Source organism: Crocuta crocuta, unplaced genomic scaffold (assembly GCF_008692635.1).
Source record: "Crocuta crocuta isolate KB4526 unplaced genomic scaffold, BGI_CrCroc_1.0 scaffold56, whole genome shotgun sequence".
Taxonomy (NCBI): domain Eukaryota; kingdom Metazoa; phylum Chordata; class Mammalia; order Carnivora; family Hyaenidae; genus Crocuta; species Crocuta crocuta.
In genome coordinates, this window is record NW_027531334.1 from 3,882,930 (window position 1) to 3,910,566 (window position 27,637).

Here is a 27,637-nt window from a genome sequence, read left to right on the forward strand (position 1 = left end):
GTCTGAAGGGAAATGAGCTCTGGTAACACAGGAATTTCTTAGTATGAATGGACTTCGCATGAAATAAGTGAACTTTTTACTGATTAGGTCATGGGACTAGTGAAGTTACTCTGGCTGTCATCCCTGTAAAATAGAATTAGTAGACCTCTTAATACAGGTAAGCAGAAGCTACTACAAGCCAGTTATTTCTCCCAAAGAAAGGGATCTGCAATAAGAATTTTATATTCGGCTTGGAGGGGAAGAAGAAGGGGCCTCTGCCTTGAAATAGTGGAACATCCTGTCTTCCTTTGCAGTCAACACCCTTAGAACATACATAAATCTATGAGTTATCCTGGAGAGGCTAGATTAAGCAGTCATTATTTATATCAGTCTGAGTTCAGGTTCTTAAGAAAATCTACCAACTTTTATCTGTAGCCATGTTGGTAAGGAATGCAAGCAATAGCTGGATAACCAGAGGTAGAGAAGAACAAAATATAGAAGTTGCTGCTGACTCTAGAAAAAGTCTTAGGACCACTGTGTAAAATTTTTAGTAATAAGGAGAGTTGAAAAACAGTAAACAAATACAAAAGTCCTTTTCTCAGTCTCTTTGGTGAACGGGCATAAACACAAACAAATTGCAAATGAAAATGATTTTGCAAATACAATTCTTTTCCCCAATCGTTTTCATCACAAGATTTCCAGAAAATTAATGACGCTGAGGGACAGGAAGTCTTATTTTCTTCCAGCAAATTCACCTGTATACAATAACATGAGTAAAGAGGAAGAAACATTGTTGGGACATTTTTGATCCAATATAGTAAGGGAGTTACTCTTTGTTAAAAAATGAAAATCATTATGCTTCAGGCAAACCTGTCTGCCTTTGGTACTATTTAAGACGCTTTCGACCTCTGTAATACATTGAAGTTTCAAATGTAATTTTTCATAACCTAGTGATACTCTAAGGTATCAAACATTTTTGTAGTAAAAGCAATCTTAAACATTTTCAAGGGTGGCTCCCTTAGCGGACGTTTCAACTTGCCTACTCCCAGGAAGGTCCTGACAGAAACATGAATGAAACTCACCTTCTTTTCTACTTATGTGGAATCATAAATTGTTAGTCACTTAGCACAAAATACTATTATGTGACTCCTTTCGAGGCCTCACACCATTCATGACTGGCCCTCCAGGATCACAGTTTATTTGGGTTGCTGTTTACAGCAAATAACCCAGTTGTTAAAGAGACTCTGAAATATTAAGTGGTCTTGCTAGTGTTTGTGAAACTATCTACCTCAGGAGCCTCATTTCAGCGGATAACCAGCGTGTTCATGGTGAGTACTGACAGCTTTAACGATCGGAGGATCAAGTGCAACTACAAAGCTCATGCTGCCCTAAGTTTTAAAAAAATTACGAAGCTCTTCTGAGAAGACGTTGAGGGCATTGACCTGCAGCTTGTGTCTTGGTGTTTGCTATGGCTGTGCTAATGAATTCAATGTCATTAAGAAGCAGAAAGAAAAAAAAATAATGAGCGATGATAGGAAGCAAGTCAGAGAATAGAATAATTTGGGGACCAAAGCATAACATCAAGCTGAGAAAAAAAAAACATCCAAGGGCAAGCAGTACTCACGATACAGCAGAGAGTGCAGGGAAAGATGTCAGTCGATTGAAATGCTACAATCTTGGTGTCAGTTATATGTCAGGAATAGCTCTCTTTTGTTCTGGAGAACGACTCCAGGACTGGTTCTGCATTATAAATTAGTGAAGGGTTCTGACAAGGAATTGTTTAACTGATCAGCATGAAATAATATATATTGTCAGCATGCATATTGCTACTTAAAAAGTATCTAATGACCAGAACGTATGCAAATTTATGCTATGTGAAGTAGAAGTCATAGGTAAGTGGAACTTCATTGAAAAAAAACACCAAAAAACAAAAAACTGGCACATTCCTGTTTGCTACTGACCCTCTTCAGTTGTTGTTGTAATTGTTCCCTCATGGACTCAGGACAATTGTCCAGCTGGGTCTTCTGCTCGGAGTAAAGCTCCTGAAGCCTCTCTAGTTTTTCCCTTTCAGCATCAAGCTTTACCTTCTCCTGAAGTTCAGAAATCAGAAAATAGAAGAATAGAAATTACCTTCATACCCGAGGCAGGCGTTAGTGAATATTTCCCAAGGATAAAACACACACACACACACAAATGAGATATCCTATGAATGTTGAAACATACCTTGTTAGTGACTAAGATAAAGGGGTATAAGTGAAGTAAAGACAAGGCGGGGGTCCTGTTTCTGCATTCTCAAAACATGGCGCACTTTACGGGGTGTAGGCAATGACCCCTGTCCTTCCTTCCTTCCCTCCTTCCTGTCACCATGTTACAGAGCGAAGGAAGCAATGGCAATGTTGGTCAATGGTCAACAAAGAACAAAAGAAATGCCAACCAAAGAGTCCCTTGGCAGAGAACCAGACAAAGGAAACCAGACATTTACCTCACGTACTGTCGTACTCCAATTTACTCAAGGCATTTGTTAAGGAAGCTTTGGAAATTATTGTAATTTTGTTCTCAGGTCAGAAGTCTGCCGGATGCACTAGTTGTCTCCCTTGTCATCTTAAATAGGTCTAGCTCTTTAGCAAACTTCGAAGCTTAAGCAATTAGAAAATCTGATTCTAAGAAGAGCACTGAATTCAAAGGCCGAGAGAGCAAGGGAGAAATCAAACCTGACAAAACAGCCAGGGAAAGCGTATCGTGCAGTTCAGATACACCAACAACATGTCATATTTACTGTGGAGATGGAGACTTCTCTACACTGACTGACATAAGAAAGACTTGAAACATGGGTTATGGGAAAAAGGAAAGGAGAACACCCAGGTGTCAGAAAACAGAAGAGAAAGGAGGAGACAACATGCAATCCTTTCCCAGTCACACACTCCAAGGTGACCCTGGATGTGGGTCTATCAGGCAAACCCTGTAATACAGTGACAGCCCGGCCTTACATGGGCTGGGCTTATTGAGTCGAGAAACAATACTTCAACCTGTTTAGTGCTTGTCTTCCCAACTCATGTTCTCTTCATGAGGCTCTGAAGCCTTGAAGGCTAAATTGTAGGCCTGGCGTAACTCTCTCAGCCATACACAGATGTGCTTCATGAAGCACTACCACGACTTGACACTCAGTACAAACAGCGGCCACCACCTTAGTTCATTCTATGTGCACTGACAGCAGTAACACTGCCTTCTAAGCATTATCAGAGAAGGATTTTCTTAAAAGCCGAAACTCCTGAAAGAGTCCTATAAAATTATACTTACTATAATTTCTTCATCCAAATGGCCATGATTTCCTGGGTAAACATATATTTAAATTCTTTACAAAAGAGGTTTAAATCTAAAACTGTATGAAATAAATACCTGTATCAGTTCACTTAGGTCTCCCTTTTTGGCATAAAGCTTTAAAATGTCAAGGGCATTTTAGAAATGTAAATTTAGGGGCACCTGGGTGGCTCAGTCAATTAAGCGTCCGACTCTTGACTTCGGTTCAGGACACGGTGTATGAGTTTGATCCCTCAATGGGCTCTGGGCAGACAGTGTGGAGCCCACTTGGGATTCTGTCTCCCTCTCTCTGCCCTCCCCTTACTTGCTCTCCATCTTTCTCTCAAAATTAAAAAAAAAGTAAAACATAAACTTGAAAAATGTATATTTGGATTTAGAAGTATGTTCTTTATTCTCTCAAATGGTTAAATCTATAAGTCATTAAATTGAGAATCTTACTTCATATATCAATCTAAAAATGCTTCTGCCACTTCAACTTCCAGGCACTATCCAGAAACTTTCCTCAGTCTTTAATGGTAACTGTGTCCACCATACACACTGATGGTGCAGGAGCTGGAGAGAGGATCGCATGATTCACAGAACGAAGGATTATCATGTAAAGCTCAAAATACTAGGACCACTTTGATTCTTTCCTTAGTTTCAGAATGAATCACTTCTTCCCCTTTAATACAACCAGCAATACAGAACACCTCTTGTCTTTTGGATAAGAAAATGTGTTCTTTCTTCTATGTATGGATCAAAGATTGCCCTATTTACACAGCAAAAGAATTTTATCCAAAAAGAGTTCTATTTCTAGATACCATATCGTTGGATTTTGCAGCAATTCTAGTTCCAAGAAGAAAGCTAAAAAAAAAGAAAAGAAAAGAAAAGAAAACTTTCCAACCCAATTAAATACAGTAAGTGCAAAAGTGAAAATTTAAATTTGCTAAAAAACATTGATACAATATTTGATTACATAGGAAGGCACTCGCCTGAAACACAGGTCTTAAATGCAAAGAAATAACCAAAGTATTCTTTCAAAAAATTTTTTTATGTTTATTTATTTTTGAGAGAGAGAGACAGAGTGTGAGCAGGGGAGGGGAAGACACAGAATCCGAAGCAGGCTCTGAGCTGTCCGCACAGAGCCCGATGTGGGGCTCAAACTCATAAACCATGAGATCATAACCTCAGCCAAAGTCAGACACTTAAGTGACTGAGCCACCCAGGCGGCCCCAAAGTATTCTTTTAATACTCTCAATTTTTAAAATTATTTTTTTCAATTTTGTATTACTACTAATAAGCACAGATAACAAAATAAAAGTACCTTCTGTGTGCATAGTGCTTTCCCTCTGAGGTGCTGAAGACGTTTTGTAATTCCGTACAAGGGGGCAGTTAGAAGAATTATGCACACAGCCACCATCAGAAGCTTCCGCAGCTTCTCTGGATTACCAATAACGCTGTGACCACTACTTGGGTCTCAGAGAAAAAGCTTAGTGGGGTCAAAGCTAGGCCAAAGGAAGGATGAAAGGTCCAGCGTCAGTTGGGGCCCGACCATAAATCACAGTGGACCACAGAGGTGATGTCACTCCCTTGCCAGCCAGAAGTTGGCCAACTTGAAGCCAGTAAGAAATTAATATTCCTACCTTCTATTTATTGTCCAGGAGGTTTCCAAGGGAAAATTAGCTCTAGGCAACCGATTAGTTAGAACCGATTAGTTCTACAGCGAAGATGAATATATGGATAAACTAGACGGCATTCCAGGGTTTGCAGATTCTTGCTTTTGACATGTCAAGTATGAAAACTGGTGTTATTTCCTTCCTCCAGATTTAAACTGGTGAACTCGCCTATTCTACTTACTATAGGTACAGCAAACACCAAATTGGCAGAAAGCATAACGTTTTTTGGGGGGATTCACGAATTTGTTTTCAGAAAATAAATGTATTTAAGGGAACTTGAATAAATTTTAAATGAAATAAAATTTAAATGTTTAATAAATTCATTAAATTTTAATGAGTACCTTTAACAAATTTTAAGTAAATTTAACAGATTTAACTTTGTTGAAAAAATAAGATGACAAGCAACTGGAACACTCCAGGGAAACCAGATGTATGAACGGGCATCGATACAACCAAAACCAGAATGTGACTTCTGTTAGCACCACTCAAGTTGACCTGTCTTCACGTACTGGCAAAATCCAACTGGGTCACAAACTCACTGCCAGATTCTGCCTTTTCTGTTTTCTATATTTAAGGCTGATATTCCTAAAGTTTATATTCGACCAAAGGTAAATTATTCACAGCAAATTAAAGCAGAAATCGGTATATAAAATCGGACTTTGATTTGCTTCCATGGTGAGTTGTTTATTCACTCACTCAGTAAGTGTTTAAGGGGGCTTAAGTAGAGAAAAGAGGGAGTTTTATCACTGTCTTCACAAAGTAAAGTCCAGTTGGCTTTGTGTTTCTTGGCCCTGACTGCACATTAGAAAAACCCGAGTAAGCTTCTATTTTATTTTTTTGTTAATGTTTATTTATCTTTGAGAGAGAGAGAATCGGGAGAGGGGCAGAGAGAGAGGGAGACACAGAATTTGAAGCAGGCTCCAGGCTCTGAGCTGTCAGCACAGAGCCTGACGTGAGGTTCGAACTCATGAGCGCTGAGATCATGACCTGAGTCGAAGTCAGATGCTTAATTGACTGAGCCACCCTGGCGCCCCTCTGAGTAAGCTTTTAAATATACTATTCTCCACGTCTCTACTCAGCCAGACATCCAAGAGCAGAAGGTTAGGGAATAGGCATTTTTTTAAAAAGTTTATTTTATTTATTGTCAGAGAGAGAGAGAGAGAGAGAGAGAGAGAAAGTGTTGTGTCTCGCAATGTGTGCAAGTGTGGCAGGGGCATAGGGAAAGAGAATCCCAAGCAGGTTCTGCACTGTCAGTGCAGAGTCTGAGGCAGGGCTCGAAGTCATGAACCATGAGATCATAACCTAAGCCAAAGTCAAAGAGCCAGATGCTTAACCAACCACCCAGGTGACCTGGGAAGGAGCATTTTAAAAATCCCTCCATGTTTTCTGATACATAGCCGGTCTGGAAACCCCTGAATGAGCCAAACAAGATGATGTGAGAGACACAGGCAATTATCAATCTGCTTTTTCTTTTTTTTTTATGTTTGTTTGTTTATTTAAATGTTTTATTTATTTCTGAGAGAGAGAGACAGCGTGAACAGGGGAAGGTCAGAGACAGAGAGAGATACAGAATCTGAAGCAGGCTCCAGGCTCTGAGCTAGCTGTCAGCACAGAGCCCAATGTGGGGCTCAAACCCATGAACCATGAGATCATGACCTGAGCCAAAGTCAGATGCGTAACCAACTGAGCCACCCAGGCACCCCAATGTTTATTTATTTTTGAAGGGGGGGAAGAGAGGAGGACAGAGGCTCCGAAGCAGTCTCTGCTCCGACAGCAGAGGGCCCAATGTGGGGCTTGAACCCAGGAACCACGAGATCATGATCCGAGGCAAAGTCAGATGCTTAACTGACCGAGCCACCCAGGTGCCCCAACAATTTGATTTTTCTAATGAGGACACAGGACATTAATACACTAGGCACCAAAGACCATTCTTAAAACATTTGGCCTTAGCACCTTTATTTCATAGTGTAAAAGGCCCCTCTTATAAGTAACACTGCAATTGTGCAATTTTTAACATTCAGATTAAACGTCTCACGTAAACCAAAAGAACTGTGAGATTCCAATATCCACTGTGCATCCAGAGCGGGATGATACATTTCAAGTTCAGATGCAAAGTGGCCCTCTTCTAGTCATACAAACAATCAGGAGTGTGTATGGGTTCACCCTAAATCATTGCAACTTGTACACATGAATTACCAATAATTATCAATGAATTATCAATTATCATTATGAATGATCCAAAGGCCATCATAGGACCACTTATTTTGCTGGATATGTGGTTAGTAGATAGTAACACAAATTTTCTCTCTTTTAAGTTGTCTTCTTGAAGGAGGGAACTGAAATTGAACTTGCTAACTCTATTTGAATTTCAACACTACACAGAAAATTCTTGGATACCAAAGAAAAAATAATTTTACCACATGTAAGTAATACTTGGGAAGCAGATGGCTCAAGATTACTCTAAAAAGATGCTTACTTTATTAGCTTGTGGGGCTGCCAGATAAAATAGAGGACGCTCAGTTAAGTCTGAATTTCAGATGAAAAACAAATGATCTTTTAATGTAAGTATGTCTCAAATACTGCCTAGGGCATAATTACACCGAAAAAATTATTCTCTATTTATCTGAAGTTCAAACTTTTGCTTTGAATTTCCTATATCCTTACATTTGTGTTTATATTAATATTTATATGAATTTATATAGGATGACATGTATATAGAATATACATATATATTCTTGTTGTTAAAACTGGCAACCCTGTTAGCTTAATAAAGATTTTCTTAAGACTTAAGGTCCACCTTTGTAATTTCCAAACTGTTTAGCCCAGAACCCAGCACACACTAAGCACTTGAACGTATTTCATAAAACACTGGGTCAGGATTGGAGTTGATGCAGTGATGTGCTAAAATCCATAGTACACGAGCCATCATTTCTAAGGGAAGTCAATTCAAAGTACTTTCCATGTAGCCTGAGAATACCTTTCCTTCTAGTTCTTAAGCACTGTGGCTTGGTGAAGTCAGCCTCATAAGCTCACAGATCAGGCAATTGTTTCAGGTATAAAATCACTTATCTGAAATTCTTAAGGCCAATTGTTTCAGGTATAAAATCACTTATCTGAAACTCTTAAGGCCAGATGTGTTCCAGATTTCAAAATATTCTGAATTTTATGGAGATAACACAGTTCAGATAGCATATATTAAAAGGAATTGCCAGTAAGATCTGGGGTCAGTACCTGCAATCAGACATGGTTCTCTTTCTGCAGCTACTTACAAATACTCACTCAAGAGTGAATATCCATCAAAGTCAGGTTTTGCAACCAACTATGTTTTGGTGCTGATCTTACAAAATGACTTTATCTCCTCCACAAAACTTTTCAGGTTCTAGAACTGCAGAGAAAAGATTATGGACCTGTGTCGACAAACGGTGGGAGCTGAGAACTCATTGTCTGCCTGCTTCTAAAGAGGCACATCCTTATACTTCTTTCTTAAGATATTTTTCCTTCAGGGTTTGACATTGTAATTACACAATTGATGGATGTTTAGTGTCAAAAAAACCTGGAAAATTAGAACACTAGGGATTTATATAATCAAACAACCGCCAGAAAAAATAACCCTAATCTGGAATCCTGTTGATATAATCCCCAAATCCCACGATATACTTCCACTTCCTCTAGCCAAGGAGCTAACTTTGAAATGTAAGAAAGAGGCACGGGAAGGGCTGGGTCCCTTCTGAACATGACTGTGACTTGGCAAACACTCTGTACTCAAGAAGCATTAACACTTTGCTGAGGAATTCGGGGCCAGGCTCTCTGTCTTCCCTTGGCTCTGAAGGAAGGATGAAGAGGAAGTAACAGGTACTTTGGCAAGATAATAATGGGAATGAAATTTAACCATTTAAGACACAACGATATACGCTTATTGTAGAAAAATTCATCAAATAACTTAAGATTTCACTGTGGAACATGGTATATGGCATAGAGTGATTTAAGCTTCAACTCACACCTTTAAGCCTGTTTAGTTATCAAAATGTACAGGCCAGGATAGCAAGGAAATACCATAATCTATCTGTTTGGGGACAGATCCTAAAGCAAAGAATGGTTGAACTTTATGATGAGCATCTGGGTAACGGAAGGACTCTTCAACAAGACTACGGATGCAGAGCCCCTCCTTGACCATTTCATTGAATCTCAGTACAACTACGGAGTTTTGTATGCCAAAGGAGACACAGATAACAATCTTAGAGGAAATTGCAATTCCTCTCTAATAAAGTAGAGGAAATTGGAAAACTATTTTTAGTTTGGATTCTTAATGTAGTCAGAAATAGGCAATGCCAGAAGGAAGCCTACATAAAGAAATGAGTATGTCCGCACCTGCTCAGCAATCCCTGCTTTGGGCTTTGCCTCGGAGGGGAGGGGCAGGGAAATTGGAAGAAGGAAAGCCAGTCAACAGCCAGGCCTTTGCCAGAACTGAGCTTCATGGTTCTGCTAGCTTCTCTGCTCTGCCACAAGCTCATTAGGGGCACCTGCGTGGCTCAGTTGGTTGAGCTCCCGACTTCAGCTCAGGTCATGATCTCATGGTTTGTGGGTTTGAGCCCTACATTGGGCTTTGTGCCGACAGCTCAGAGCCTGGAGCCTGCTTTGGATTCTGTGTCTCCCTCTCTCTCTGCCCCTCCCCTGTTCGCACTCTGTCTCTCTCTGTAAAATATACAAACATCAAAAAAAATTTTTTAAACTGAATCACTTCACTAGGGCAGAGGTTAACAGTCTTCTCTCCTTTCACTCACCCCAGAGAAACACTGTGGCCTCTTTGCTTACTGCTTCTTCAAATAAATATCCTCTCTGGACTTATGTTCTAGTCAGATACTTGTATTTGTTCAGGGTTTATCCGTGTTCCTAGAGACTCTATGTGTGATGTAGCTACTGTTCCTAGAGACTCTATGTGTGATGTAGCAGGTGACATAAGTCACATGGAAATGGACATCTTGATGCTCTTGACAGTGGAACCCATAAGGGCAGAGCAAAGCCAACTCAGGGAGCAGTTGCAAAAATGTTCAATAAATATACAATTGAACCCATGGTCTATATTTTATATTGTATATATAATTATGTCTACAGTTCATATTTTATGTGGTAACATATAATACATAGTAGTCATCTATAATGTACAGGTTTCCCCCTATACCCAAAAGTGAAACGCTCCTATGAAACCTTTCATAAAGCTGAAAGGGTGTAAAGCAAAGAAGCAATTACTGCTACTTTATAGGGAAAAAGTTTTAAGCATTCCCAGACCTCCCAAAATAACCTCTTTCAGGCTTTTCTGATACCTTAGGACACTTCTTGCTCATTTAACTGAGGCACCATATAAATGGAGATAAAGCACAGAAGCTCATTGAGCGGCGGCTGCTTGATGCTAAGGGGCTGCTGTAGTTCCTGGGGAGGGCGCCTGGGGGCGCCACTCTGGCTGCAGCTCCTGGCAGGGCAGAGTAGCTGTCATATGTATAGCTGAATGCTATACATACCTGAACGCTGTTTTCGCTTCCTGCCTTTTTTCATAAAAGTGGAAACCCTCTTTGGATTTCTTTGGGTTGGTGAAAACAGGTACCAATGGAGGCCTTTCATAAACGTGAAGTGGCATAACACGAACTTTCACAAAGTGACTGATCCCTATACATTCATTTATACCGAATGGGCAAAACTGAATCACAGTTCCCAAAGCAGCTAAGAAACAATAGTAGAGATTGGCCTTGAGCGCCAAGGAAACGATGTTGATAATTTCACACCAGTATTTGAAATCTGAGGTGTTATTAAGCCTTCTTCCTATGGGCCCCACGCCTCGTCTCCAAAACACTAGGCCCAGGCTCACAGGATGTGCTATCGACATCTGAAGCGGAGCTTGCCCGGCGGGGATATCTTTTCAGGTTTTGGTTTTCTCATTCCACAGTTTAGGCCTGACAGCAGCAACAGGTGTATAGAAAAGGAAACGAGATCCAAAAGGGCAAAGGCCACTTCCTCCTTCTGTCTTACACACGGGCTCAACTGGCAGGGTGACCAGAAGTCCACTGGCATGTGCACATAAGCAGACCATCCCAGATGGCCTGAACTTGGCAGCACGTAGCTCTGGAGCAGGTGTTTGGCTCAGTGTTTCTGTTAAGGCCCAGCCTGGACTCCACTGTTAGCAGAAGTCGCAGGGACGTATTCCCAAAGCATCCTGGTTGGTATTCGACCATCTACTGTAAGCTGGGTCAACAGTGGCCAGCAGAGCCTTGCTCTATTTCACAGGCTAGAGAGCAAAATCAATACCTAGCAAGCCCCAGGCAAATGTGAATTATGAAATGTGACTTGGTAAAAGGACTGGAAACACAACAGGGAGCACATAATCTGAACTGGAAAAGCCTGGAAGGGCTTTTCTGAAAAGCTAACAATGAGCCTAAGCCCTGAAAGATAGAACTTTCTATGTGGACAAGATATGGAATACGGGGAAGGGAATTCCAGGCACGGGAAACAGATCTGGCAGGAAGTGGGGGAGAATGACTGTCTAAAGAAATAGAAAGAAGGCCACCACGCACATCATAGGAAGGAGGGGAAAATGATGGAAAGGCACATGACACATCAGGAATTACGATTTATATAAATAAGCTGGGACACAAATCAGAGTGATATGATCTAATATCTATGTATCTATGTATCTATGTATCTATGTATCTATCTATCTATCTATCTATCTATCTAGAGTGAATGAGGGAGGGGCAGAGAGGGGGAGAGAGCATCCCAAGCAGGCTCTACTCTCACCATGGCTCATGATCTGAGCCAAAATCAAGAGTCAGATGCTTAGCTGACTGGGCCACCCAGGTGCCCCATGAGCCAATTTCTATATTTTAAAAGATCACTCTCACTGCTGTGAGGAGAAGGAACTAAAGGAAAGCAAATGCAAAGCAAAGAAGATATTCTGCTGGTTTAGAAGAGCGTGTTGTTAGAGGAGATGCAGAAAAGTTGAAGTATTTGAGAAGTCTTTCTGGAATCACTATCATGTGAGGGTGATGGAGAAAGAACTGTCAAGATCTACCTCCAGGTTTCTATTTGGACATAGAGGTGGCTTGATATGCCATCTCCTGGGCTGGGAAAACTGAAGGAAGAACAGGACTGGGGGCGGTGGGGGTGGGGAGTGGAAGATAAGGGGAAGGATCAACAGTTCATTATGAGTGTTTAGTTGGCAATAGCCATGAAATTTCTGAGTGTAGATGTCAGGTAGGCTACCGGATATGAGTCAGAAGTTCAGAAAAGGGTTTAGACCAAAGACATACACTTGACAGTCACCAGCATATACAGGTGATGGGAGGCCATGGCTATAAAAGAACGTGAGGCTACAAGAAAAGAGGGTTCAGCTTTGAGACAAACACTCTTAACAACTGGTTGTTTAGAGGCAGAGGAACAAGCAAAGGGGACTCATTTGGAAAAGTCAGAGACAATGATGAGAGAAAGGGAAGGAAAACCAAAAGACAGGGCACCCAGAGGCCAAGGGGCAGGGTGGGGGAGGGGCCGGGGCAAAGACAAAGGTTTGTCCCCCCTCTTGAAGTCTGATCACAAGAGGATTAAAAAACATGCAGCGAGGTGGGCAGCACCTAGGTTTTTAGGAGTCTTAACAGGCACAGATCTGACAGAGTAGTGGAGGCCTTGGCCAACTGCAGTTGTGGGGAATGGTAAATCAGGAAGTGAGAAGAGTGCTCACAATGGAGTAAGCAACCTGTTGGAAAAGTATGGCTGTGATGAAGAGAAACCAGATAAGGCAATAGCTGGAAGCTCGTTTCTTTTTGAACAGTAATAAAATTTAAAAATAAGGCTGGCCTGCCGACAGTAAAAGTTCCAGGAAAGAGGGGAAGGCTAGGGGATGGGGTAAGAAGAACTGACCTGTAAGGCACTTATCTTTGAGGGGAAGAGGGACCCCGCCTTAGTTGTGAAGGGATGGGATACATTTGGTTTCTCAGGGAGGTAGGTGGTGAGGTCATCTCAGCAGGAGGGAAATGGACCAGAGGTTTGAATCGAGTAAAAGAATGAAAGAGCCATGTCATAAAATGGTTTAAGTTTATTTGAAAAACATAGTAATGCCGCCAAGCGGTGCTGAGTCTCTATTTGACTTCGGTTGTCAAAAATATGTATAACATCATCTCGCCCGGTCTGTTTCCACTTCCCTCATCCTTCTCTGGAATCCCAAAGCCAGCTTCTGCCATTTTTCACACCATGTGATGACAGACAATAATCCGACTTTCTAAGACAAATGAATCCCCCAACAGCTGCATGAGCCAGTCCCTCACTTGAAGCCCCTATTGTGCCCTGTCCTATGGAGAGCCTCTGTCAGGCTTACCAACACAGTAATAAGAAGGATGGAGGTGGCCTCTTTTCTTGTCTCTGCCCATGTTCCTGGAGTTCTGCCGTGCCCTTAGGGCCACAGAATATGACACAACTTTCCCTGGGAAGTGGGATTAAGCATTAACACGACTTGCTTCACTTTTCTGTCTCATTCTAATGATGGAGACAAATAGAATTTGCGGGCCATGCCATGTGTGGGCTACACACAGATAAATAACTACATGGATGGGGAAGGCAGAGAGGCTCAGAGACAACATGATACCCAATCCCACGAGTTTTCCAGTATGACATAAATAGCCAAATGCTAATAAGCACCCCAAACAAACACACCTACTGCCTCCCACTGTTTCTTGCCGTATCAGTGCAGAATCTTTGATAAGCATCATCCTCCTTAAGTGTAGATCTAGACAATCAATCCCGTGACTTGGTTTTGAGCTTTTAAAGAAACAGGTACCAACTACCCAAACGGATTCTTTTCCGTTTCAAAGTCTGGAGTGAGAAGAAACGTACATAAAACTTAATGTGAAAAAGCTGCGTCGTTAATCTTGACAAGCAGGCAACCAAGAAATTGATGTGCAGCTTTTAGCCTGACATCAATTTCTGACAATATCACTTTGAGCTCATTCTCTGGCACCAAGATCAAATGCCCTTATTTATAGGTCTCAAACAAAGAAGAGCCTAAAAAGGAAGCCGCATTCAGCAGAAATCTTTCCACACACTGCCCACTAGAACTTACTCAAATGGAATTTTTTGGTCATTTTCTCAGCTTAGTAGAGAAGATGGTGAGCAAGGAGTAAAGGGAAAATGTGTTCTAGTTCGTTTGCTTTCTCTTTCCTAAGCTGGAATTTCATTTTTTAATCTTGGGCTTAGTTGAGCGGTAACTAACTCAGAATGTGGTGGAAGAGTAAGTAAACTATTTCCCAGAAAAAAATAAACAAATAAACAGGCAAACAAAAAACCCAACAGCTAGCCTGAATTCTGAAACCTGCCAAGTAATTTTTCACACGCTCCCTGGCAGATATCTGCGAACGTTCAGGTGGTGGCCTGAAATGTATGAGTGAGACCATTTCCAAGGTAAGAGTCAAGTGTTTCACGGGCATTTTCCCCTTGGCAGGGCGTGAGGAACCCCTGAAAATGCCAATGCATTTTTCAGAGAGCAGTGCATCGAAGACAACGGCAAGGCAGACAGGTGAGGTGAAGGGTTCCCATTCAAATGCTTAACAAACAGAAAAATGGAAAGAAAAAAGACAGCCCTATTCGAATATGCTTCAGTCATCCCTTAGAGGATACCAGTGGCTCAGAAGTTGAATATACTGAAACCGTTTTTTAAAAAACACAGCACAATCAGAAAAGCAGCAAGGCTGTTGGAAAAAAGCAATTAATTCACTCATCTCAAGTAGGAGAGGCTGCCATGAATTGATAGTCCAAAGTTTTACGGGTTCTACTCCCTTAGCATCTGCTGCTCGGTCCCTGACGGTTCTTTGTGATCACCTGACCTTATCTGAAGACTATCCTCTAGTACCACTGTCTTCAGGAGTATGACACACAAATCCCAAACCACAGGAATTCAGACGACATTAAAATTCAGCCAAATGGAACCACCATATTGCTCATAAAGCTTGCATTTAAATACACTTTTCTTTTACCTTGGTCTTTTCACCAACAATGTTCTTTTCCAGTTCCGCTATTTTCCGGTTTAGATGATCCAAAATCTCCTTCTCTTTCATAAGTTCAGTTGTCTCAGATTTCTGTTCTCCATCCAAAAGGGCACATTCCATATCCAACTGCGGACACAAAACAAAGCTCAGAGGTATTGTACTTTCAGAGATTCTCAACCGCCCACTTTCGACATGCATTTTTAAACGGCTACAAATTTCAAAAAGTACTATGGTATCAGCCAGACTTGGGGGCCTTGGAGAACGGTTCTGAGAGGCCAGGTGAGATTCAGAATTCCTATATAAGGAAGCTGGTGAGCCCACACTATATTTACTAAGAAATCTACCCACCATTTAATTTTTCTACTATAACCCTTCTTCTGCTTACTTCTCAATAATATTTTGCCGACTTGCTCAGATTCAGGCTCAAGCACGAACCATCTTGGGACCAGCCGTGTCTTTCTTTGTCCACAGAGCCTGGGAGGTGAAAATTACACCCAGCCAGCATGCAAGCAATGCATTCTTAGCAATGCCAGCAGGAGGGACATTCAAGGGCTGTGTATAAGATGACGGGTGAGCAGTCCCCTTCTACTTATAGCTATCTGCATCATCTGTGAGTATAAACATACTAGGCAGAATCACTTGTTCCTTCTCGCTCCATGGAGATACAGTAATGGACCATGTGTCTGTTTCCTCTCTGGTCTGCAAACCCTAGAAGTGAGGTCAGTGTCTGAGTCATATACAAATCCCCCTGTAGTACCAACATGATGTCCAACTCATAGTAAGCATACTCAGAAAATGTTTGTTGGATCTAAACTTGGAGACCTAAGTATATGGGACCTCAGCTGAGATCTGTATGTAGCAAGTCAGAAAGCATACACTAGTTAAGACAAAATTCGTTATACCCAAAGTACATTAAAAATGGCTTCAGATGTTTATCTTGTCTGACTTTAAAAAAAGACAAGGAAAAAGAAATAGTTAAAAAAAGGTATTTGTACCCTATAGATGACTCCCTGAAAAAAGAATGTTAACTCATGTTGATTTCTGTGTATTCTGCTTCCAAAGTCTATGCCCTAATAGGCGGTAATATTTTTAAGCTGAAGGAAAGAGAGGGAAAAAGACAGGGGTAAAAAGTCAACTCCTGGTTTATACCTCTCTGGAAGATTCATCCATCTGGTCATTTATATCTTTGATTTTTTGTTCAAGCTCCTCGAGGTTATTGAGAATTGCTATCCGGGTCTCTTCCATTGCTGCCAACTCCTGAATCCTTTGTTCTTCGTTTATACCCTCTGGGGTCTGCAATTAATCAACACAGAAAAAGCCTATTCATACTTCCACTCCAGAATTTCCCAATTCATCAACCAGTAATAAGTCTAGTGTTTCACAGTCTCTGTGCCTCTTGGGATTCTAAAAGCATCCTTGTGATTGTTCCATTGGAATTGTGCATTTTCTCACACAGTAAGGTTCTTAAGTTACCTCAGACAGATCCACTTAAATTTACCAGTTCTTATCCTTTTAAAGCTGAAATAGCTAAGAGATTTTACAGCTGAGGAGGTTGTAGTCCATAGGAATTATACTGACTTCTCTAAGGTTCTAGAGAAAGTTTGGCACGGCAAAGAACTAGAGCTAGACAAGACTTTTGACATCTTCCTCAGGGATCTCTTGAACAGGCTGCTGCCTTCACGCCAAGTCCCATATTCTCTCCCATCTCCAAGTGAGCACATCTCCCACAACAGTCTCTTCGATCTCTAGCCTTACTCCTGGGTGCCACTACTAGGATTATCTGCAGATGAATATTCATGCTGATTTGTTTCCTTTCCAACACACAGTGGAACAGTAAGGACACAATGCATTTGGCCCATTTCACCGAAATGTTCCATAAAATTAAAAACCATGACAATAGAAGACCTTGTTACTTTGGTGATTCCCCAGATGACTAAAAACTACACACTTAATATGAAGTCAATTCATGTTTCGCTTGTGTTCGCACATCACTTATTGTCTTTCTTCTACACTACCTTCTTCACGTATATAATGTTTAAGACGCTAACTGGGCCAATGGGCTTTTGTGACACAGGATAGGACAACTGGTTATCATTTATAAAATCACTTCACAGAACAACTTGTGTTCCTTGGGAAGGAAAGTCAAAATCAGGAAAGAAATTAAGTAAGAGAGGGCATACTTACACCCCTTAAGTGTACAGAGTTATGACAAATGCCCAGGAAAGAAAGGAATATTTTAGTTCATACACATTTAGCCAAAATGGGACTGCCTATTGTTTTAAAAAGAGAGTAGAGTGAATTGAAAATAGCCTCTTCTTTCAGGAATTTCAGATTAGTCACCTTAGAATCACCTGATAGAGATCAGTCTCTCTGTTGGTCAAGGTATGCTGGAGGATTGGCACATTATTTACTTAATTTTTATCTCTCTTTGAAAAAGAAATAGTTTATTTGCATTAGTAAATCAATCACTAAACACCTTTACAACTGCACACTGAAAAGAGCAGCCTAGATAAGCAAATTATTCAAGATTACTTACGAATTGGTGCAAAGAATATTCATATTAACCAAAGAGATCATTTGGTATGCTGTGCTAAATTCATTTATTTAATAATTTTGAAAATAACTTTAAGAAGATAGCCATCATGTCATTTCTTTATTCATATTCTTTGTTCTTTACCCCACTTCACTGTGCCTTATAGGGATTAAACAATTGAAATGCCACAGTATCTTGGGTTGATTAGCAGAGGTATGCAGACTTTCCATGCTTTGACACTTAGCCCTTTAATTGCCATCTTAAATGCAGCATCTTACCAATTAATAAAAACAACTGCTGACCTTTTCATCACGGACAATGAATCTCATTGTCCTAATGCTCAGGTGCCTGTTTTAGGGTGTGAGGGACACCTGTGACAGCGAATGGCATTCCTAAATCACTGACGTGTAATCCTAGCAGGAAAGACTCAAGAAGGCCAGTATCCTGTTGGGTCAACATCTCAGATTAGGTTTCAACCACCAACAGGATTTAAAAATAACTCTCTCACTTGGAGGAAGTAAAGCATTAGGAGAAAACAAAAACTAAACAATTGGCAAAACTACAAACTTTCTAAGCAAGCAGAAGCTGAAGAAAGATAATAGTGGCAATTACAAATGTCTAAGTCAAAGTTTCTAAAAAATTTATCACCACTGGCATACTTGATAACAGACAACATGAGAGGCTGTTTATAGCAATAAATGCTCTCTAGGAAATGGTGGCTCTTTTTTGCTATTTATAAAAAAGCAAAATCTTCAAAAGGTGTCCTAAAACTCTGAAAGATTTGTGATAGAATGGGATGAGAATATTGTTCGCACATGTATGAACATCTCCAAAGATGCCATCTTTGAGGTAACCTGATCTCCACAGAGAAAGGAGAGGGAGATTAGGAATAAGACACTTTGCATCTGCTTCCCCCCCACCCCCATCTCTTCTTAGAAACTACTTGCAACGAGAAGAAGTTGCAAGAGTGAGGGCTGTCCACTGTCAACAGAATGATTACAAAAAAGAGAAGAATGAAAAAGTTCTCAAGGAAAAGAACAATTTTTTTTCAACGAACTAAATGAGGTGATGGATGTTAGCTGAACTTGTGGTAATCATTTCACAGTATGTGTAAGTCAGGTCACGATGCTGTATACAGATGTTCACAGTGCCGTGTGTCAAGACCATCTCGACAGGAAAAAGGAAGAAGAAAGAGACGGCTACCCTTGGCTTTCAACTCAGGGGAGGAAGACAGGGTCACAAAAGCCAGTTCAAATTAGCATATGTCTAAGGTCATCTGCATCTTCAAGTGTTAGGTAAAACAAGTTCCCGAATGGTAAATCCCAGGTTTCCGAAATATCATGAAAATCTTCATTTCCTTCCATCAGCTTAGACTGTTTTCCACATTCTTCTCTTCTCCACTCATCCTTAGATGGATTAATAACAAACACTGTCCTTTGCTAAGTACGGAATTTGGTGATCAGATGACTAAGAAGAAAAGCGTCTAAAACAAATGGTCAGGACTTTGAAGAAAGCATTCTTCTGTCTGTTGTCTTGAAGTAACATATATCTGTCTCCAAAAAGTAATAAACGCAAACCTCCTTCCTTGGAACTCATTCATCCCCCTCACTTGCCGTCTGTCTAAGCTGCTGCCTGTAACCAGAGGTGCCTTTGATATTTCCTGCCTCTGAAGGATGCACAGTCTTCTATGTCTTGCTACAGTGGAGGCTGCCGTAAGCCTCAGAGGCCTCCCTTTCCACAAAAGCATATTTGAGCAATTAAAAACATCTGCCATGACCCGCCCGTTTACACACGAGCCACTTTCTTGTCACAGCCCTCTTCAAGAGGAAACCGGTCTCCCTAAAGATTGTCCTTAGAGAGAGACACACACAGCTTACTGTTTTAACAGAAATCTGGCAGCTGTCCATGATGGAAGAAATGGAAAAGGTTTTTCAATGAAAAGGAAGCCACGGACTTCAAAGGAAGCCCAATGGCTGATGAAAACAGCTCAAGTCTTCAAACGGTGGGTCATTTACTTTGCTTGAACACGAATGACGGACGTTTGATTTGCGCCCCCGCCCCAATCCTAGTTTCCAACAGTTGCAACTTTCTGGCAATAGAGACAGATGTCCTATTCAGAACTGCTCTCCGCTGGGAATGAGGAAGGTCAATGTGGTCATTAGGGGAAAGAAGGATTGTACACTTCTGAGTTCTGATGCAGATGAAGGAGGAACTCAGAAGGGAGATAGATATGGACTGCTAACTAGGAACACTGAAAAAGTCTTGTTGTGGCCAAACAAAGACAAAGCAAACACACTAACTCCCCCTGAATTATACTCCATGTGATAAACTACCTCCAGAATTTAGGGTCATGATGAGGTCTTTCTCTCAATCGGTTGCGGCCTTCTTTTATAACAAAAACTCAACTGATGAATCTTTTTTGTTTTTGACTCTTTGGCCATAATTGCCAAGAACCTCAGAATTGAACCTAATGATCAGAGTTTCTTAATAACCTAAGCCTGTCTATTTAACTGAGTAGATCCTTGTGATTATGGTTTCTGTTTTTCCTCCTTATTACTACTTTTCATGTGTTTGTTTAATTCCAATAAAATTTAGATCTTATTGCAGCTCTCTTATGTCCTTTCTAGAAAAGACGTAGGAGAATTTTAATTTCATAGAAAAAAGATTCCTAACTTATGTGAAAAAAGTAAACTAAAAGATTTTCCTTTGATTCCATTTAAGAATTCCTCAAATTCTAAACACATTTTAAAATTGATATACAGCCAGAAGGCTAACTAATAATTATGACTACCTATGAATCTTAAACTCTTCTACATCTAAAAAATAACAGTAGTAAAGTCACGGGGAAGACCACTCATGATAAAAGACTGATTTTCTTATAACTCTTGCTACTTAGTAAAAACAAGACAATTTTTAAAAATGGGCGAAGAACATGTAAAATGGGTCAAAATACAAATTAATGAATATATGAAAAGATGCCCAACCTCATGCATAATTAAAGACAAGCAAATTAGACAGCAACTAACCAGGCAAATTGAACAACTGTGACAATGTACAGCCTTGGCAAGTGTATGAAGAACAAGGTACGCTCATAAACTGTTAGTGAAAGTGTCACCTGGAAATATACAGTCTTGTAAGAGTATAGTTTGGAATAACTGATTAAAATGAATAATATACAAACTCTCTGACCCATCAATTCCAATTTTAGTATGTGATCTTGCAGATATATTTGCACAGTGGTATATATATATATGTGTGCGTGTGTGTGTGTATATATATATATTTGCTACATATAGAATTTATTAATAAAAAAAGTAGAAATAATTTAAATAGTATTTCTAGGGGCACTTGGGTGGCTCAGTCAGTTAAGTGTCCGATTCTTGGTTTTGGCTCTGGTCCTGATCTCCCAGTTTCGTGGGTTAGAGCCCTGCGTTGGGCTCCAAGATCACAGCACGGAGCCTGCTTGGGATTCTCTTTCTCCCTCTCTCTCTGCCCTTCCCCCATTCGCGCTCTCTGTTTCTCTCAGATAAACTTAAAAAAGTAATAAAATAAACAGTATTTCCAAACAAGAGAATACTAGTCAGCTGTCAAAAAGAACGAGGCAGAGCTGCGTGTACTGAAATGCGAAGATGTGCAAGACATTTAGTGAGGAAAAGAGCAGAATGTTGTGTGTGTGTACCTGTATGTCTGCGCCTATAGCATGCGGTCTTGGATACGCAGAGAACTATTAAGAAGGCAGGTAACACACTCTATGTTTATCTCTCACACTTTGTACACATGGGAGAGGGCAGAGAAAAGAGAATCTTCCTTTTTTCTGTACTGCTATGCTTTTCCCAGTGCAAATTTGTTATTTTACAGTGAACACCCTAATTTGCTGCACCTCGTTTAGCTAATCACCTCTTAAATGGAAGCTTCCCTGAAAACAGTGTGGAAAACAAGAGAAACCTCTAGTCTCTGGGCCAGTGCAGATGCAGAGCCCGGGGCCCTAAATCCCAGTCTTCTTGCTCTGTAGCCCTTACCTTCGGTAGGATACTGAGATAAGCGGACTCGCTGGAAGGTTTCAGGAAGGCAGCCGTGAGGTCCCTGAGCAGGTCGTCATTCCTGACGCTCCTGGGGGAAAGGAAGCTGGCGCTGCTCTGACCGCCGCCCCCGAAGACCGCCGCGTCCGCGTCTTGGAGAGGGCCTTTCTGGTGGCACCTGTAGCGGGTGTCGGGGCTCACCACGGCTTCTTCAAACACAGACTCCTCGTCAGAGAGCTGCAGCTTCTCAAGCTCCTTGTTGATCTTCTGCACATCTGCCACGGTGGTGCCGGTGGACAAGCGGCTGTCGGGCTTTGTGTACTCAGCGCAGAGACTGAGGATGGTCTCCAGGCGCTGTCTCTCCTAGAACACAGCAGGGGGCAAGGCCGGTGAGCGGCTGAGAAGGCAGGCAATCACAAAGAGAAAGACTGAAGAGGCTGGGACCACACAGGTAAATCCATTTTTAAGTTTATTTATTTACTTTTTTGAGAGAGAGAGCGAGAAAGAGTGTGTGCACAAGAGGAAGAGAGAGAGAGAGAGAGAGAGAGAGAGAGAATCCCAAGCAGGCTCCCCACTGTCAGCCTGAATCCCAACTCCAGGCTCGAACTTAGGAATGGTGAGATCATGACCTGTGCCAAAATCAAGAGTCGACCACACAACCAAGCCACCCAGGTGCCCCTCAATCTCCTTTGTAAAAAATCTCCACCCTCCTTCCCTCTGTATCTCTCTGCCTTTAAGATATCTAGCTCTTTCGGGGGTGCCTGGGTGGCTTAGTCGGTTGAGCGTCCGACTTTCGCTTGGGTCAGGATCTCGCGGTTTGTGGGTTCGAGCCCCGCGTCGGGCTCTGTGCTGACTGCCAGCTCAGAGCCTGGAGCCTGTTTCAGTCTGTGACTCCCTCTCTCTCTGACCCTCCCCTGCTCACGCTGTCTCTCTCTCTCTCCTAGAAATAAATAAAAATATTAAAAAAAAAAAGATATCTTTTTCTTTTGGCACTATCAACACTTGCACTTAAAATTAATTCTCTAACATCTTAGACAAATAGATCCACAAAAAGACATATACTACTTAGAGGATCTTTTAATTTAAAATAATTTTTTAAAATATTTTTTTCTTGACATGCTTCAAAATTTTCAATACTTTCCTCTACGTCTTGTCACAAGATAAGGTCTTTTCCACCAATGTCTCACATGAGTAATTAAAATTATAAGGTAGTAGAGGGGCACCTGGGTGGCTAAATTGGTTAAGCATCCAACTCTTGATTTTGGCTTAGGTCGTGATCTCACGGTTCATGGGTTCAAGCCCCACAAAGGGCTCTGACAGTGCAGAGCCTACCTGGGATTCCCTCTCTCCCCCCAAATCTCCAACTCCGATTCCTCCTCACTTGTGCTCTCTCTCTCAAAATAAATAAACTTAAAAAGTAAAAAATGAGGAAAAAATAAAATTATAAAGAAGTAGAGATGTTGCATAAAAATGAAAAACTTTTCGGGGCGCCTGGGTGATTTAGTCGGTTAAGCGTCCGACATTGGCTCAGGTCATGATCTCGTGGTTCGTGGGTTCGAGCCCCGCATCGGGCTCTGTGCTGACAGCTAGCTCAGAGCCTGGAGCTTGTTTCAGATTCTGAGTCTCCCTCTCTCTCTGACCCTCCTCTGCTCACGCTCTCTCTCTCTCTCTCTCTAATAAAGAAATAAAACATTAAAAAAAAAATGAAAAACTTTTCATGTCAAGTCCAGATAGAAAGACATCAATATATTTCAGATTCTGAGACCATTACATCTTTGGTTCAGTTAAATGGAAAATAAAATGATAGTTCATTTGCTTAAAAAAAAAATCAATATAAGGGATGCCTGGGTGGCTCAATCCATTAAGCGTCTGACTCTTGATTTTGGCTCAGGTCACAATCTCATGGTTTGTGGGTTCAAGTCCTGCATTGGACTCCACATTGACAAGTCAGAGCCCGCTTGAGATTCTCTCTCTTTCTCTCTCTCTGTCCCTCCCCTGCATGTACTTGCTCTCTCTCTCTCTCTCAAAATAAATAAATAAACTTAAAATAATCAATATACAGGCCATTGGTATCTATAATGATACCATTACTGACCTCTCACCAAGTTCCCCATGCAAAACAAGTCGATATTTATGTTTTTGACTTTAAGCAAATTCACTTTTATGTTTGTGAGCCATAGGGTATAATTTATGAAATGCTTATCATAAGCCTGAACTGCACTGTTGGGGGAGGCTTAACATCATTGACTCCACAATAATTCCAAGGCCAACGTGAAAAGAAAAATAATAAAATAACAACATAAAGTCTGTTGTGGTTGTATCTACCACATTGAAAAGAGACTTCAAAAGCCTTCCATAGAAAAACATTTTCCAAACTGGTTATCAGTAACAAAATGGAACATTTTTAAGTAGCACTGGGCTGCTGTTTTCAATTTCTAATTTCAGCTAATTTATAAAGACAAAATTCTGGCAGTCAGCTCTTTATGAGGTGAAGGACCACCTAACAGAAAATTTAAATCGGAACAGACCAACATAATTCCCTGGTTTCCATTAAAAGACACTAATTAAGGGACAAGATGGAAAAATTTAAGTTGTATCTGGCTTCTATCTGTCCTCTAAAAAGAACCCCCCACCCCCGCAAATACAATAGCTGGATCAAAAGGACTATGAAACTATAAGCCCCCACCTCCCTTTCACTGGCTGAACTTCTGGCATCCAGCTGCAGCTCCGTCCTCATGGTCTCATCCACGGAAGGTACTCATAGCCGCACAACCTCTTCCCACATGCTCCTGCACCCTGCCATCCAGGAGCCCCGGGGTTTATGTATCTCTGCAGCTGCCACGGGCTGCCAAGCCCTACCCACCTCAGCTTTATGGGGNGGACACAGCATTCACTGCCTTATTTTAAACTCCTTCAACAATCGAGAAACTTTTGCGCGGGAATATGCAAAAACAACGTTCAAGGGCATATGTCAAGAGAGGGACAGGAACAAGATGCTATGTTTTGCCCCTTCTCAACAGCATCTGCGTTAGAAGCTAATGCTCGTCTCCAAAGAAAAGTTCTTTCTGCCATTTAGGGGACTTAAGCTGAAGCATCTAAACTCAGTCTTCACTGATCCTTACAGATCACAGTGTGTATACATTAGCCTGGACGTTACTTACATGTGCGATTATCTGCAAGTTGTCAATTCCCATGTACCGGGGCCTCAGCGACCGGTGTGGTCTTCAAAAGCATGAAGGGTATTTCTGCCTAGCCTGTCAGACATAGCAAAATTCCTCCCACATCTCCTTCCCAAAATAGCTGCTTTTGCTGCCAGTGCTATTGCTTAATTCCACAGGGAATAAATGATCCCAGCCTTAAAATGAATGCTATTTCAGACAGTGAAATGCAGTATTCAAAGGCTTGTGCACAGGAAGTGTGGTCTACTGGTATGTGCTTCTCTCTATTCTTATCACTCCGTTCACAGCCAATCTGTCCAGGCTTGACTCACACACACATGCAGTCCTGCTGTCCATGAGTCTAAAAGAAATCCACGCTGTGTTGAGACACACTGGCCCCGTAAAAGCTGCACCAAAGAAAAATAAACTGAGGTCGAGAAGTGCGTCAGAAGAAAGCCTGAGAGGCATTTCAGAAAGCACTATATGAAGCCTTTTAAGGAAAACCTTGTACAGAATGTACTCTCATGAAGAAATTCTCCCCCTGAGCCCTCTTCACTCTGGAGTCTTATTCCTTCCCATCTATCACTCCAATAGTCTCCATTCTGGGGGACCTAAAACCAGGGTGCCCATTCCAGAGCGGGACACCTTTGAGAACCAAACAGGGCACTGTTAAGAATTATGCCAGAACATCGAGCACTGCCAGGGACTGGCAAACTGGGATGAGCGGCCCCCCTACCTAAAGCTCCATTTCATCCGGCGCTTCCCCTGGCCACCTGCCAAGTTGGGAGGGCTACCCTCTTGAAGATTTCCAGTTCCTGCCCACGTCTCCCAATCAGCTGTGCATTCTTCTGAAAAGCCATCGGTGCACGGCCTATGCATCTAATTGTCACAAAACATTGGTGTTACAGGCTTGGAAAGTAGGTCATTTGAATCACATTATTTTAAACATAGTTTTTTAATCTCCCTCTCTATTTTCCCTTTCCTCCTCTCCACAGACGCATATATTAAAGAAAGCTTTGAAGGGGACACAAGATCTTAAAATATATACCTGAAGAAAACAGTGTGCAATTGTTTCCCTCAGCAATTAAAAAAAAAAAAAAAAAAGCAGACCGAACGTCTTTTGGCCTCAGAGCTGTCTTTCTTTTTCAGGGGAATGTGTCTGGCTGTGCCTCACTGCAGCTCACAGCTCTTCGTCAGGGACTTCATCCATCTCCCAAACCCCATCCATCTCCCGGGAACCAACAGCAGCCAGCCCAGGCCACAGGACTGTAAGTGTAATGCACAAATAAACTGTGCAAAAAACCAATTGCCGATACCCAAGCACAGTTGAGATCTTTACTAAACGCCTTCTATTATAAGTAACTATGTTGGGTCGCTTGTTACATAAACGAAAGGATCAACTTTTGATGGTTAGAAATAATTTAATAGAAAGAAGATATTTTTGCCTTAAGAAGACCTACTATAAGTGCTATGTATAAACTTACTTCTCCCTCCTGTTAACCCTAGAGATCCAATAAAGATTAAGTTACTCTCTGGCCATGAATGTGGATACAAAGATGGAAAAAGACAGCATTTCTAGTCTCACATCTTTAGCAGGAGACACAAACACAAATGGTCAATTAAAGAAAAGGGTGGTAAAGGAGATTTACAGAAAACCAGTAGATTCATATATAAGAAGTAGTAGATAAGAATTCCAGAAAGACAAATTTGAGATGAGTCCTCGGGGATAAATATGAGTCTGTATGAGGTGTTGGACAGCTCGGTGGGCTGGCTATTTCTTTTCCTTTTTTGTTTTTTTAATGTTTATTTATTTATTTTGAGAAAGAGAGAGCACATGCACAAGTAGGGGAGGGGCAGAGAGAGAGGGAGAGAGAATCCCAAGCAGACTCCGTGCTATCAGCACAGAGCCCAAGGCGGGGCTTGATCCCATGCACTGTGAGATCATGACCTGAGGTGAAACAAAGAATGGGACCAACCGACAGAGCCGCCCAGGTGGCCTGGGCGAGGCATTTCTATAAAGGAACCATACAAACAGACGCATAGAGCATGGAATAACAGAGTATGTTCAGGGATCAGCAGTTACTCTGTGGCTAGAGAGATGGGGTTCTTTGGAGGAAGAAGGATGAGGTACATGCAGGGAACCGGGTCACCTTTCTCTTTGTATCAGGACTTAGCAAATACCAGCAAGCCTAAATAAAAAACCAGCAAAAATCAGAGACCCCGGTCTAAAAGCAGATGGCAAAATGAGATGGAGCTGACCCAAGTCAGCAGAATTTCCAGGATTCCATGAACACTGACGTCCCATGTAGACAGGACAATCAGGAGGGAAAAACAGAAGCAATGGTTAAGTCTTTTATGTGAGTCTATTGGTTTTTAGAGATAAATTCCTCGGGGTAGGAACTGGGGCTATTGTGATGAGTTCTCATCTTTCTGGACACAGGGTGAAACGGTTCTTCAGTTCCCCACCCCGACACTAGATATGACCACCAACCTTGCACAGGCCAATGAAGTGTGAAAAGCAATGTGTGTCACCTCTGCCCGGCCAGCCAGCATGTGATTCATCACATGTCTTGCTATGCCATAACACAGTGGCACTCCAGATGGTGCTCCCTGAGCGTGGAAATGTGGAGCAGAGGCCTCATTCAACCCATGCAGGCCATGGAGAGTGAAGGAGAAGCAGACCTATATTGTTTTAAGCCTGATACATATATATTTTTTTTTCTTTCATTTCCTCCACAGAAGCCCATTATGACTGATGAGACTTGCTTAATTTCCAGCAGGTAATGGGCCCAAAAGTTAGAGAGGAGAGCCTTGTGGATGCTACCAAAGGCAGCTCATTTACTTTCTGTGTAATAAAGACTCGGCCTCGCACAGAGAGAGGTCTGTCCTTTGCCGTTGGCTTCTGGAAGGTACTCTATGTCATACCTGATAGGATTGTCTTTGTTTAGCATCAGGT

At 41.5% G+C, this 27,637-nt stretch overlaps 1 protein-coding gene across 10 annotated transcripts in view; it reads right to left on the reverse strand.

Annotated features, from left to right (window-relative positions):
- PHLDB2 (pleckstrin homology like domain family B member 2) overlaps window positions 1-27,637 on the reverse strand; it is a 223,128-nt gene that overhangs the window by 44,972 nt on the left and 150,519 nt on the right. For 8 of the 10 annotated variants that reach the window (XM_077771906.1, XM_077771903.1, XM_077771900.1 and 5 more), the window contains 4 exons: window positions 21,524-21,886; window positions 16,121-16,264; window positions 14,960-15,097; window positions 1,941-2,069 (listed from right to left, as the gene is read on the reverse strand). In XM_077771906.1, coding sequence (XP_077628032.1) covers window positions 1,941-2,069; window positions 14,960-15,097; window positions 16,121-16,264; window positions 21,524-21,886 — 774 coding nt within the window. The remainder of the gene's footprint in view (window positions 1-1,940; window positions 2,070-14,959; window positions 15,098-16,120; window positions 16,265-21,523; window positions 21,887-27,637) is intronic. The other 2 variants (XM_077771902.1, XM_077771904.1) reach the window with 1 other exon arrangement.